The sequence below is a fragment of the Schistocerca serialis genome, chromosome 2, assembly GCF_023864345.2.
Source record: "Schistocerca serialis cubense isolate TAMUIC-IGC-003099 chromosome 2, iqSchSeri2.2, whole genome shotgun sequence".
NCBI classification, from domain to species: Eukaryota; Metazoa; Arthropoda; class Insecta; order Orthoptera; family Acrididae; genus Schistocerca; species Schistocerca serialis.
The window spans coordinates 436853030-436865974 of record NC_064639.1 but is presented as its reverse complement, the minus strand read 5'-3'; the positions used below and the strand labels follow the sequence as shown (position 1 = coordinate 436865974).

General features: G+C 41.6%; 1 protein-coding gene across 1 annotated transcript in view; it reads right to left on the bottom strand.

Moving 5' to 3' along the window:
- Positions 1–6196: 6196 nt before the first annotated feature.
- LOC126457302 (mitochondrial 2-oxoglutarate/malate carrier protein-like) overlaps positions 6197–12945 on the bottom strand; it is a 74210-nt gene continuing 67461 nt past the window's right edge. Inside the window, exon 4 of the mRNA XM_050093485.1 lies at positions 6197–6913. Coding sequence (XP_049949442.1) covers positions 6685–6913 — 229 coding nt within the window. The 3' untranslated portion in view covers positions 6197–6684. The remainder of the gene's footprint in view (positions 6914–12945) is intronic.

Here is a 12945-nt window from a genome sequence, read left to right as displayed (position 1 = left end):
ATGGTACGTGGTGTGCTTTATTCATATTATTCGATAGTTCCTTGATAAACCGAAAAATGGCTGCTCTATCTCTAATTTCAGATTCCCACTAATAGGAACTTTGTCAGGATGTATGCATGTAAACAGTGGTAAGTACGAAAAACATGGTGGTAGTAATGTGTGTGGTGTTCGTGCCAGAGAAATTTCTTTCAGGAACAATTTATATGAGGAGAATGTGGCTTTACATAAATAAAGATCCTGAATATGTCCCTGAGCGCAAACTCCAAACATTGTTGCTACTCAGGTAAATGTAAATAATTCTTTAAGCAAGCAAATACTTTTAAGCTACGTCCCTTACCACTGTTAACGTGAATTTGCAAGACTAGGTCATGGTAGAGATGTTAACATTCTGCTGAATCATAGATTAATTCTTAAGTTTAGTGTCTTCATTATTTCAAAAATTGGCAATACAAGTCTTGGTATCATAAACTGAAACAATGCGGACCTTACAAATTTGAATTTTGGGGAAGTAATGTTTCGTTAACTCGACCAGCAAGTAAATAGTGGTAAGTCAATGGTATATCATGTTAAATACATTCAGTTTACAAGTAAAGAATGTTAAATAACCACTGAAATATTTTTGAGAATAAAATTTGGATAGACTTTACGACTTTAAATATGTGTGTTATTCTAGAAATATTTGAAAGCAATGACTTATCTGAAAAAAAAATCACAATCAATATACTTGAATTATTTTATTCCTGAGAATTCATTGACACCTTACGTGCAGTTTCTCAAAACAACCAACCTGTACCTTTCTGTTGTTTACATATGAGATCTTCATGTACAGGGATCGGACAAATATACGGAAACACCATGAGAAATGCATTTTTGAACATAGATGCAAAAGACAGACACGCCTATTGGTAGCACTGTTGTATTTGACCATGAATGGCACCTCTGATTTTCAATGTTTAGAATTTGTCCAGCTTATGTAAACAAATGTGCTATTGTGTACTGTGTTTTTGTGGTGTAACAATCATCGTATGTGAGGGATATATGTCGTACCAGAAAGATGTACACTGGAGAGGAGCTACAAATGAAACAGTCTACAAGGAAATAGAACTGGTAATGAATGAGTACAATCAGGAAGAAACGCATTTCAGTTTTCTAACATCTTAATCAGAACACCAGAGAACAGGATCATCAGGAGAATAATAGAAAAATTGTGGAATAGTATGTGAAACATTAAGTGGATTACAGAAATCAAGGAAGATATGGATGACCTACAGATTACACTTGAAGAACTAAGAGAAAAAATTGACAAAATCAGGAAACACACACACAAACAAACCAGACTGCAAATGAGAATCAACAAACAGACAGTAGGAAGGGTGATTTCCGATGAAGAAAGAAGGATGAGATCCGAGAGAATGAAGAAGTACTGGGCTGACAGAAAACTGAAACATTCTTTGTACAAAGTTGGCTAGAGTGGTCTAAAGCAGGCCATAAAATGTAAATATGGAAATGGCCATTTGTAGCACAAAGTACTTTATGGTTTTAATATTTACAACAAATCTTTTACCATATGCTGATTTTTGTCCACATGACAACTCGGCATTAGGTCCAACATAAAATGAACATGTTTCACAACAAAGAGATTTTTAAGACATGAAGATGACAGCGAAGTCTGTCAATAATGGTTGTCTTAAATAAATAAATATTTATGCCATCTAGGCTCTTGAATGTTTTTAGTGATATTTACAAAATCAAAGAACTCTGTGATCTTTCCACCATTGCAGTACAAATATAAAAATATTTGTAAATTTTACAAATGATATTCTCTGTATCAGTTGGTTACATCTTGAAGGCTGTTTGCATATCGTTATGGATAATATGTGCCATGCAACTCACACCTCTGGAATAATTCCTACCAAGATTTGCTTGTAATTTAGCAAAAATATTTTCTCTGTCCCTTCTGTTTACTCCAGCAAACATACTGTTCACACTGTCAGCAGGTAAGCACACAAACTTAGATTCAGTGATCATGCAGAAATGAATCACATCTGTAGATAGTAGATTAGGAGTTTCATATTCAGTAGAGATGAATTCCAATATTTTTGATGCACCCCACTTTCTGAATTGAAATATTATTTAACTATGGAAGAAACTTTGTTGATTTGTGATTACTGGTAGCAAGGGATAAACTTACTATGTTTATATGGTTATGATTTTTAAAAAGTTGTTTGCACAAAGGAGTTAATTCAATATTAACAATGGCTTCAACTTTGCTTATTTTATATCTAAACTTGAGATCATAGAGTTTTTTAATGATATTTGTTGTGCAATCCACGAAACAGTAGCTATGATTATGACTCACCTGATATGGAAAGTTTCCTCAGCTGCAGCCAATGTCATTTCCTGTAATTTCACGAATTACGCCTTTACTATTGACCCCTTGTTTCCGGATACAAATTAACTCCGAAAACTGTGGTTCTCAATCTACAATATGATTTTTTCCACTGTGTACAAATTCTAGGTATAGTTCGATAGGAGGATATGGAACAAAAAAGCTCTAATGAACTTAAGTCTGGAAATGCATAGTTTCCATGTTAGAGACCATTTATTCAATCATACTCTGTTACAGAGGCTGCAGTCCAGTACGCGCTGTACGCTGCAGCCACAGTTACAGTATGCATGGTTTCCTCCTAGAGGGTGGTAGTGTTTCTTGTACGTCATTCTCTAACGCTCACCTCTCCTGCCCTAGCAATTGGTAATGTTATGTCCGATTCATTTCTCTTGCTGCCTCACCTTGTAGTGGATGTGATACAACGTTGTATACAATGGTTCTGTATTCGTATCCAGAGCTTGTCGACATGGTTTTTACTTACGGAAAGGCAAATGGCAATTGGGGGGGGGGGGGGGGACGGGCAGCAAGTTTGTATCAGGAGACTCATCCCCGCCGACAACAACCACAGCAGTATTCAATGTTCGCAACAATGTTCCACCTTTTGTATGAGGCAGGGTCGTTTCGGGTAGCAGGAAATCATGTAGGACATACCCGAAATGTTCGGACACCAGACCTGGAGGAAAATGTGATTCACACTGAGGAAGGCGAAGGCCGTGTCAGTACCAGACTGCTGGCTGGCCAGTACAGGGTGAGACAGACGACCATATGGAACATTCTCCATGACAATTGTTACTACCCTTATCAGTTACAGCGTGTGCAGAGCTTACTAGCGACAGACGGTCCACATAGGGAGCAATTTTGTCACTGTTTTTTTCACCAGGCAACCACGGCTCTGGGATTTGTGTGATCCATCCTGTTCACAGATGAGGCCCCCTTTAGGCGGAGTGGTATCTTCAACTTTCATAACAGTTATCTGTGGTATAGTGTGCAGAACTACCATGGTATTGTGACAGCGAATCATCAACATCGGTGCAGCCGGAATGTGTCGGCCGGGATAATTACCGACGGTATTTTGGGACTTGTCTTCCTTCCAAGTCGGCTAACGGGCCAGAACTATCGGCGTTTCTTGCAGGTGATTTTGTCTCCCCTACTGTAAGAAGTGCATCGATGATTGATTCAAAGGGGATATGTAGCTGCTACATGATGGTGCTCCAGTTCACTTCGCCGTTAACGTCTGGAGGCATCTCAATCGTGCCTTCCCCGGTCGATAGATCGGACGAGAGAGTCTAGTTGCATGGTTTGCTCGTTCATCGGATCTCAACTCGTGCGATTTCCCGTTATGGGGTCATCTCAAAAGTATCATGTATGTAGAGCCCATTCCAGATGTGGAGAACTGGAGCAGTGTATTCATGCTGCCTTTGACACTGTTCGGTTGGAGCCTGACCGATGTGAACATGTGAGACAGAACATGCTTCGGCGCGTACAAGCATGCGTTGAGGCACACGGAAACCGTTTCCAACACATACTGTAACTGTGGAAGCATGGTACAGCGCGTATTAGACGGCAGTCTCTGTAACTATGTGAGATTCAAGAAATGGTCTCTAGCATGGAAACCATGCAGTTCTGGACATAAGTTCATTAGACCTTTTTTGTTCCGTATCCTCTCATCAATCAATCCCTATAGTTTGTACAGGACGGAAAAAATCACCCTTAATAGAGCCAACTATGAAGTCCAGGTCAACACTTCAGCGATAATATTACATCTTTCGTAATTATAATTGAGGTAAAAGCTTTGTGAATTTGAGTATCAAGTATTCGCTTTCACGATAGCTCTTTAACAAAGCATTTTTACGCTAGCAGTGTTTCACATTTTTAAATACGTATTTCATTGAAACAGCGTTAAGCAGAACATCTTAGGATGCGTGAAAAAAACTTTACCATAATTTTTTTCGGCGAAGAAGTCATTGATTTTAGAAGCTGTTGCTACAGCAGCAGAAAAAGCCAGCTTATGTTTGGTTGATTTATCATGCTGAACAACATCTGAGTTCGCACTATGTGCAGTCGAAAATGTGGGATTGCAAATTTTACAGTAAACTTCATTATTAAGCACTGTCCGTTCGAGGAAAGAATATTTTTCCTTTAAGTTAGAAGAAAACATGCATTTGCATAACACTTTAGTTCAACGACACTCCACATTAACTGCCAACACTGGACTAAACTAACTTCGTCTGTCTGCGTTGTTCACATAAGGCGCAAAACAATGACAACAATAAGTGAGAGAAATGTCGATCTAGCATTTCTCACAACAAGAAATTTCAAAAATAGTTTGATTTTTAATTTAGGAAGACCGTGTTAAGAAAATAGAGGACCTATAATAATTGGGACGCGAATAGGTCTTCTATTTTCTGCTGGGAACGCGGATCACACAGGGGAAAAATTCTGTGGACGCGGGACACACAGGCAAAAACCGGGGATGTTCCGTTTTTTACGGGATGAAGGGCAGGCTTAACCAGGATCTTTAACCCTTAACGTCCCAGATGCGGTCTCACTAACCGCTGGCGTTTATTGTTTGTTGCTAACGCGTAGTGGTGCTGCAGGGGACTACAGCGTTCGACTAGTTGCTCTTCCCCGGAACTGCTTTGGTTTCCTTTGTCAGTTGCCACTTGAATGTTAAGTGGACCTACACTATTACCGCTTATTTCGTGCTCGCGATCTCTGAGACCCAGCTGGGCGTTGCGATCGTCTACTGTTCATGTTTAACTGACCCTGACTTTGAGGATACTATTTTGAAATGGTTTGAGGACAGTTTAGGAGGCGATGTTGAATCAGATAGTGGCAACGAAACTGAAAGTGAACATAACGGAGAACAGGACCAGTGCGAAAGTGAAGACGAATTTATTTTGACGCCTATGAATTCCATGAATGAAACAACTGAGCAAACTGATGAAGACAGAAGTGTGCAAGCTGAATCTTTAGCTTGAGGTTCTGGTAGAAATACAGTAGGTCGAAACAAATATCTCTCTTCGTCGAGGCCTCTTCCAGCGATGGCCACCGACATTTTTCCGCATGTTGGACATAAGTGGAGTGAATGCGTTTGTCCTTCACAATTCTTCCAAAGTCAATACGCAAGTAGAACGCTTTAAGTTTTTAAGAAGCTTGGTGATACCACAGATAAAAAACAAGTCGATTCGAAAAACGCAAAACATGCTCTAGCTACGACCCACAAAAAGAAACGAAAGACACCTTATTTTTGCTATTGTTGCAACAAGCCGACCTGACATGAAATCTCCACAAAAATTTCCAGTGGATACAAAGAAAACCTCTGAGAAGGAAACTAAACACATAAAAAGCGCTTGTGTTCATTTTTTGAATATTTTGTGGGAGTTTTTTCTGCTTTTATTATTACATGCGTAATAAACAGTAAAAATATAGCAAAAAGTAAAATTCAGAGTGCAGGGTGTTTGAATTTTTATAGCAATAACATTATCATGTAATACTGTGTTCATTTTGTGCAGTTTTCTATTTAAATGCGTTTTTTCGTAAAAATAAACTTTAAAATTTATTTGGGATATATTTTTGTATAGTATTGGGTAACCTTTTACATACAATCTGAGTTGTTCCACTGAAATTGCTAAATGCAATTTTTATGGTTATTTAAAAATAGGGATCACTCAGACCGCACCTACGACTGTGTGATCAAAAATACTACCTATCTGGAAAGCTAAGAATTAACGTGAAAAACTTTGAGGAGATGACAGTTATATATTTAATGATGTTGAATAAAAGCGCACAACGTCGGTACTGGTAGTTTCAATTTTAATTATTCGTGATTTTCGTACACGGTCATTCAATAGTTTTCAAGTCGAAAGTCAGGGTACTCTCTTCACTAACAAGCTCAATGTTCCTTCCAAGATAAATAATGGTCATGTCAAATCGACGTTTACTTAGTTCTACCTTCCAGTGCACTACCTCGAATATATACTTTTCCATAAAGCATAAGGCGAATAGAGCTTCATGAATATTCTTTAAATTGTTTAAATCGATATCCTTGTTTATAACCGTACAAGACAAGAAGCGCCTGACATTGAAAATTGTAGGAGTTCTTGGTCGATGGCCACGGCTTATAAATGTTTAAAGTCCACGATCGTTTTGCTTGTGACAAACATGTTTTGTCGTCCACGATTATTGAAACACCACACGATTATGAGTTGATGTACAACGACGTGCGTTAGCACTGTGCGGTGCAAGGAGAAACTAGGCACCAGCTGTTGACTGGTGGCGCCAGGAACGAGGTTCTACGTGTCCACGCCGCCGCCAGATGGTGCGCGCGTGCCTGACAGCCAGCGGTACACGTCCGCCAGGTGGTCGTAGAAAACCGCAGCCAGCGCCGACTGTAGCAGGATCTTTTCAGCGTACGGCGGCAGACCACTATATATAGCGCGGATGGCCTGCGACTTTGTCATTGTACGGAGCAATTTCACAGCCGACTCCGTGTGGCACCTCGTGTGGTCTGAGCATTGAATCCTGTAGAAAAAGGAAATAACATTCAATTCACTGGAGATGTGTTCACTGTAGTTCATGTGTGTTCAAGAACTACTTTTACGAACCTTGGAGATGATAAAATGCATCAAATCAAACTATTTTAAATAAGAAAGTATGGATCAGACGCTGAAAGCTATTTCTCATTTTTGCGGCCCATACTTGAAAGCTACTCAAGAGTGGAGAACGCTGAGTGTATTCAAATAACGGCAGTGCGAATGACCAAGCAAGATGTAGCAGCAGTATGATGTTGGGCTCACATTCCGTAGACGGTAATTTAAATACCCGTCCATAAATACATTGTTTCATGGTTTCCGCAAACAGCTTAAGCGAATGCCTGCATGATTCCTTCAATCGGGCACTGCCAATTTCTTTCTTGATAAATCCCCAATCCGTCTCTACTGACCTTGTCACTGAGAGGACGTTGACTGACGAGAGTGTAGCAAAAATGTTGCAAAACATTAACTGGCAAACAGCCAAAGTTAGATTCCGTACACCTCGAGAAAATCTGCTTACAAAATTCAAAAGAGCCGACTTTTAGAGCACGAATTTCGGGTATTCTTCAGGCATCTACGTATCAGTTCCGCAGAGACCACGAAGTTGCGCTGAGACGTACAGTCATCCTTTCTACGCTACAGTTGTGAGTGGAACGGGGAAGAAACTTGAATATACGACACAATAAAAAATACTCTCTGCCACACACTTCATAGTGCTTTGCATAGTATAACGTAGATGTAAAATACGTAGTACCTAACGGAAGGGACATCGAGACGAATAGAGGAAGGCGATATACATTAACTGAACAGCTACAAAGACCTGACCGAATGCTGAAGAACATCAGTGGGAGCTACAATGTAGGGAAAAACAGCTGGGCAGATGCGCATTAGCAAATCAAGGAACAAGAAGACCCAACAGTACCAACAAGCTGGACAGACTCGCAGCAGACAGAAAACTGTACAAAAGGGTTATTGCAAGCCACAGAATAACAATAATAATAATAATATCAGTAGTAGTAGCATGACAATGGTAAAGAACAATATCTATCATTAAGAATCCTGTCAGATTAAAAGTGTGTGCCGCCTGGGATTCTAATCTGGAACCTGATACCTTTCTTCCAGGAGTGCTAGACCCACAAAGAATGTGGGAGAATTTCTGTGGAGTCTGATTAGTAGGAGAGCGGGTCGTGGATAATGCCTGGATGACTCAGACGGTAGAGCACTTGCACCGGAAAGGGAAAGGTTGTCGGTTCAAGTTCCGGACTAGCTCACAGTTTTAATCTCCCAACAGAAAGTTTAAAATCAGTGCACACTCTGGTAGGAGAGTGAAAGTCAATCCTGCATACATATCATCTTTCAACAAAAATAGTTCATTTCTGATCATCCGAAGTGTTGTCAGTAGAACTTCTGTGAAGTTAGATTTGTTGTTACGCATTTCCTATCTCGAAGTCTTATTATCTGAGAAATCATTTGCAGCAAACACAAGTCGACGTCTTAGCGAGCCCGGCTGCTAGGAAGTCTGCAAACGCTCTGCAAATGATGTGTCCTAGATGGATATGGCACTGATCCAGCTAAACTGCACTGTAATCATTCATATTTTTTTAGTGCGTAGCATCGCAATAACACTATGTCCATTCAACAGTTCCCCCTTGATAAGCAAATTAGTCCTGCAATGGCTGTGGCTAGCGCGTTGGTTAGTTCTTGCCCAAATAGATATTTCAAAGGTAACTAGTTAATTGGACTAAAATATTGCAATAGCAGCTTTAAATGCAGCCTTGACCATTAATACACTGTTCAGGAACACTAATGTGACCACTTGTCAAAAGCCTGAATAATCGTTTGCAGCGCGGGCTGCTGCGAGACGTACAGGAAGACAGGCACTGAGGCTCTGGAAGCTACCGACAGGGATGTGGACCGACAGTGGCGTGACAATCTGCGCTAGGTTCTCGGCTCAGAATTCATGACGCGAACAGTCCGGTCGAGATGGGCCCACAGATTCTCGACTGGGTTCTAATCCGGCGAGTTTGGTAGCCAGGGAAGTACGGTAAACTCATTCTGGTGCTTTTCGAACAACGCACGTACGTTGACATGTTCTACTGTCCTGCTGGTAGATGCCAGCGCGCCCTACTGCATGTAGGGATGGACATGGTCCCCAAGGATAAATGCATACTTGTATTGATCCATTTTCCCTTCCAGAAAGACGAGATCACCCAGGGAAAGCCGCGAAAATACTCCCCAGACCACAACCCTCCCTCCTCCGGCCGGGATCCTCCGACGATTGTTGCAGGTATTTTCGTTCTGGCGTTTTACGCCTAAACCCCAATGGCCATCTGCCCGATGGAGCATTAAACGTGATTCATATGAAAAGGCCACTTTTCGCCAGTCAGTGGAAGTCCAGTTGTGTAGTGGCGTGCAAATTCCAGTCTTAGTCAACGATGAGCAGCAGTCACTACTGGTGTATGGGCCAGGCACCTGTTGTGGGGGAACGTACATAGCAACATCCGCTGAACGATAATTGAAGAGACACTGTTGGTAGCCCCGTTGGTTCAAATGGTTCAAATGGCTCTGAGAACTATGGGACTTAACATCTGTGGTCATCAGTCCCCTAGAACTACTTAAACCTAACTAACCTAAGGACATCACACACATCCATGCCCGAGGCAGGATTCGAACCTGCGACCGTAGCGGTCACGCGGTTCCAGACTGAAGCGCCTAGAACCGCACTGTCCCGTTGGTTCATTTGGGTGATCAGTTGCTCAACAGTTGCACGTGTAGTCGCTCGTACACATTTCCGCAACAGTTTACCCCTGTCATCTATGGCCCGTGGTGCACCACGGTTGCCTTGGCGCCGGTCTTGGATAGCGTCATTTTGCCACGCACATTATACTTAAACCACGGCGGCAGGTGAATAGCTTACAAAGTTAGCCGTTTCGAAAATGCTTCTACCCTTGGCCCGAAAGCAAATGATCATTCCCTTTTGGACGTCAGATAAATCGCTGCGTTTCTGTATTACAACAACTGCACTGTTTTCTTCGTCCCCCTCCCCCCTCCCCGAAAAGCTTTATATACCCTCGACTGCTAGTGCTGCCGTCTGTGGGTGGTTATTGTACGTTTCAAGTTGAACATAGGTGGTGGTCACATTAATGTGATTGGACTGGAGATCAGGTAAATAGATCAATTTTCGTAACTGTTACCTATCATGTGGATTAGAATAAATGTATTTACACTACAGCTATACATTAGTTATCTTTACAGCTTTAGAATTTTATAGGTTTAAAGCTGTACTAGATATTAACAACTGGTTTTCAACATACGACATAAGAAATCAAAGGTTTCCTTTCTTACTTTTTTTTAATCCAAGTGGCGCAGATCTGACGAAAGATGCAAGCATGAGTTTTTCAAAAGATTTATTGCTCTGATGATTCATCTTTTCATGTTACCTGCAAACCAACTGTCATAATGTTTCGTTTAGGGATAAGAGTGTCCTCGTGTTAAATGTAGAATGGAAAGCGACAGTTCTAAGCTCAATGAGTAATGCGGAATTATGCATAATTGCATCTTTGGTCCAATCTTTCTCAATGAGTCTAAATCAACAGTGATGTTTACTTGGACATGTTACAAAAATTTACAGTGCTACACTTGGGGCACCTGAAATTATTGTAGTAGGATGGTGAAGACCTCTTTGGTTCCTAAATGTCAGTTAATTTCTGGGTGAAAAGTTTCCAGAAAGGTGAATAGGACGAGATGTCCGATTTGCTGGCCTCCACGATCACCTGACTTTACTCTGGTCGTTCTCTTCCTCCGCGGATTTATAAAGGATCAGGTGCATCGACCCGAGGTGACGGACGTACAAGGCTTGAGGACATGCATTAGCAACACATTTGAAGACGCCATGTAGAGTTCCTGGAGCCTTGTCTCTTGCCGAAAATCGGTAGTTATTATTTAGTATAATTTTGAAGTTATTAGAATCTAGCGTTGTAAAGGTAATTTATGGACACACTGACTTTCCACGGGGCACTGCAAGCATATGTTAATGTGATTAACAGCCTCCGATACCTATAATCAATTATTCAAAATAACAGCCACAATCGCATTATTTATTTTGCCGCCAACCGGTTTCAACCAGCGATGGGGTCATCTTCAGGGCAATTTACACCATTTGGTCGCTCGCTGGAGTCGTCACCCTGCCTGTGCACGGATAATTACCAACCGTGCACAGGCAGGGTGAGTGGCCGAGCGGTTCTAGGCGCTACAGTCTGAACCCGCGCGACCGCTACGGTCGCAGGTTCGAATCCTGCCTCGGGCATGGATGTGTATGATGTCCTTAGGTTAGTTAGGTTTAAGTAGTTCTAAGTTCTAGGGGACTGATGACTTCAGAAGTTAAGTCCCATAGTGCTCAGAGCCATTTTTTAGGCAGGGTGACGACTCCAGCGAGCGACCAAATGGTGTAAATTGCCCTGAAGATGATCCCATCGTGGGTTGAAACCAGTTGGCGGCAAAATAAATAATGCGAATGTGACTGTCATTTTGAATAATTGATTATAAGTAAATTAATCACTGTTATCTCCACACAACTATACAGTCTAAAAATTTCCGATTACCTACAGAGTCGTGAATGTCGGCAGAGATAAGAAACCGGCGTGAAGGAAGGCGTGTGTCCAGCGCTAGATGTCGTGTACATCTGCATTTACATGACTAGTCTACAATTCACACTTAAGTGCTTGGCAGAGGGTTCATCGAACCAACTTCAGCCCATTCCTCTACCGTTCCAATCTCGACTAACACGCGGAGAAAACGAAGGCTTAAGTCTTCCTGCGTGAACTCTGATTTCTCTTGTTACGATGGTCATTCCTCCCCATGTAGGTGGCCGCCAAACATTCGGAGGAAAAAGTTGGTGATCGAAATTTCGGTAACAGGTCTCGCCGAAGTGAAAAACGCCTTTCTTTTAATGACTGCCACATACATCCGCGACACTCTCTCCCCTATTTCACGTTAATACAAAACGAGCTATCCTTCTTTGAACTTTTTGGATGTCCTCCGTCAACCCTATCTTGCAAGAACCCCATACCGCGGAGCAGTACTTCAGAAGAGGATGAATAAGCACAGTGTAGGCAGCTTGTACCTTCTACGTCTTCTGCCAGTTAAACGCACTCTCTGGTTCCCCTTCCCCACAACGTTATATATGTGATCGTTCCAATGAAAGTTGCACTTGATTGTGCTCCCTAGGTATTTACTTGAATTGACAACCTTTAGATTTCCGTGATTTCCCGTGTAACAGAAATTTAATAGATTCCTTTTCGTACTCATGTGGTTGACCTCACACTTTATTGTTTAGACACAACTGGTACTTTTCGCACAATGCTCATCTATTGTCGAAATCGACTATAAATAGTAGCTAGTGGCCGGTAAAACGTCACCTCTTTTCATTAGCTATCTAAACTAGGGTTTACCAAACAGCGTCCCGCAGAACACTGCTGTTCCGTTGGAAGCGAACAGTTACTCTGCAAAAAGATAGATTAATCATTAACACCGTCAGTAAGCCCCTCCTTCATGATTTTGTGCATTACACATATTTACAGCTACAGTCCGCACTTATTACTGCAGAGGTGCTGAATCGGACAGGAGAAAAATTAGCTTGTGGCGCAATTTTACTAAAATGAGTGATGGGTTTTTGTGTGTGTAGGTGGGTGGGTGGGTGTGAATGTGGGGAGGAGGGGGTAAAAATTGAAGAAGGAAACCAAGGCCTGAATACAGTAAGTAAGTTCACATGGATGCAGAGTGCAGCAGTTACGCAAATATGAAAATTCTTGCTTAACGTAATGCGGACACCTGCAGCAAAGAGCTGATGACAACACAACACATAACCCAATACCATTTTTTTTCTTTGTGCAGTAGGAGACAGGAAGGAAGATTAGAGTTTAACGTCCCGAAGACAGCGCAGTCGTTATAGATGGAGCACAAGCTTGAATTACGAAAGGATGGGGTTGGGAATCCGCCGTGCCCTTGCCAGAGAATTTTTCT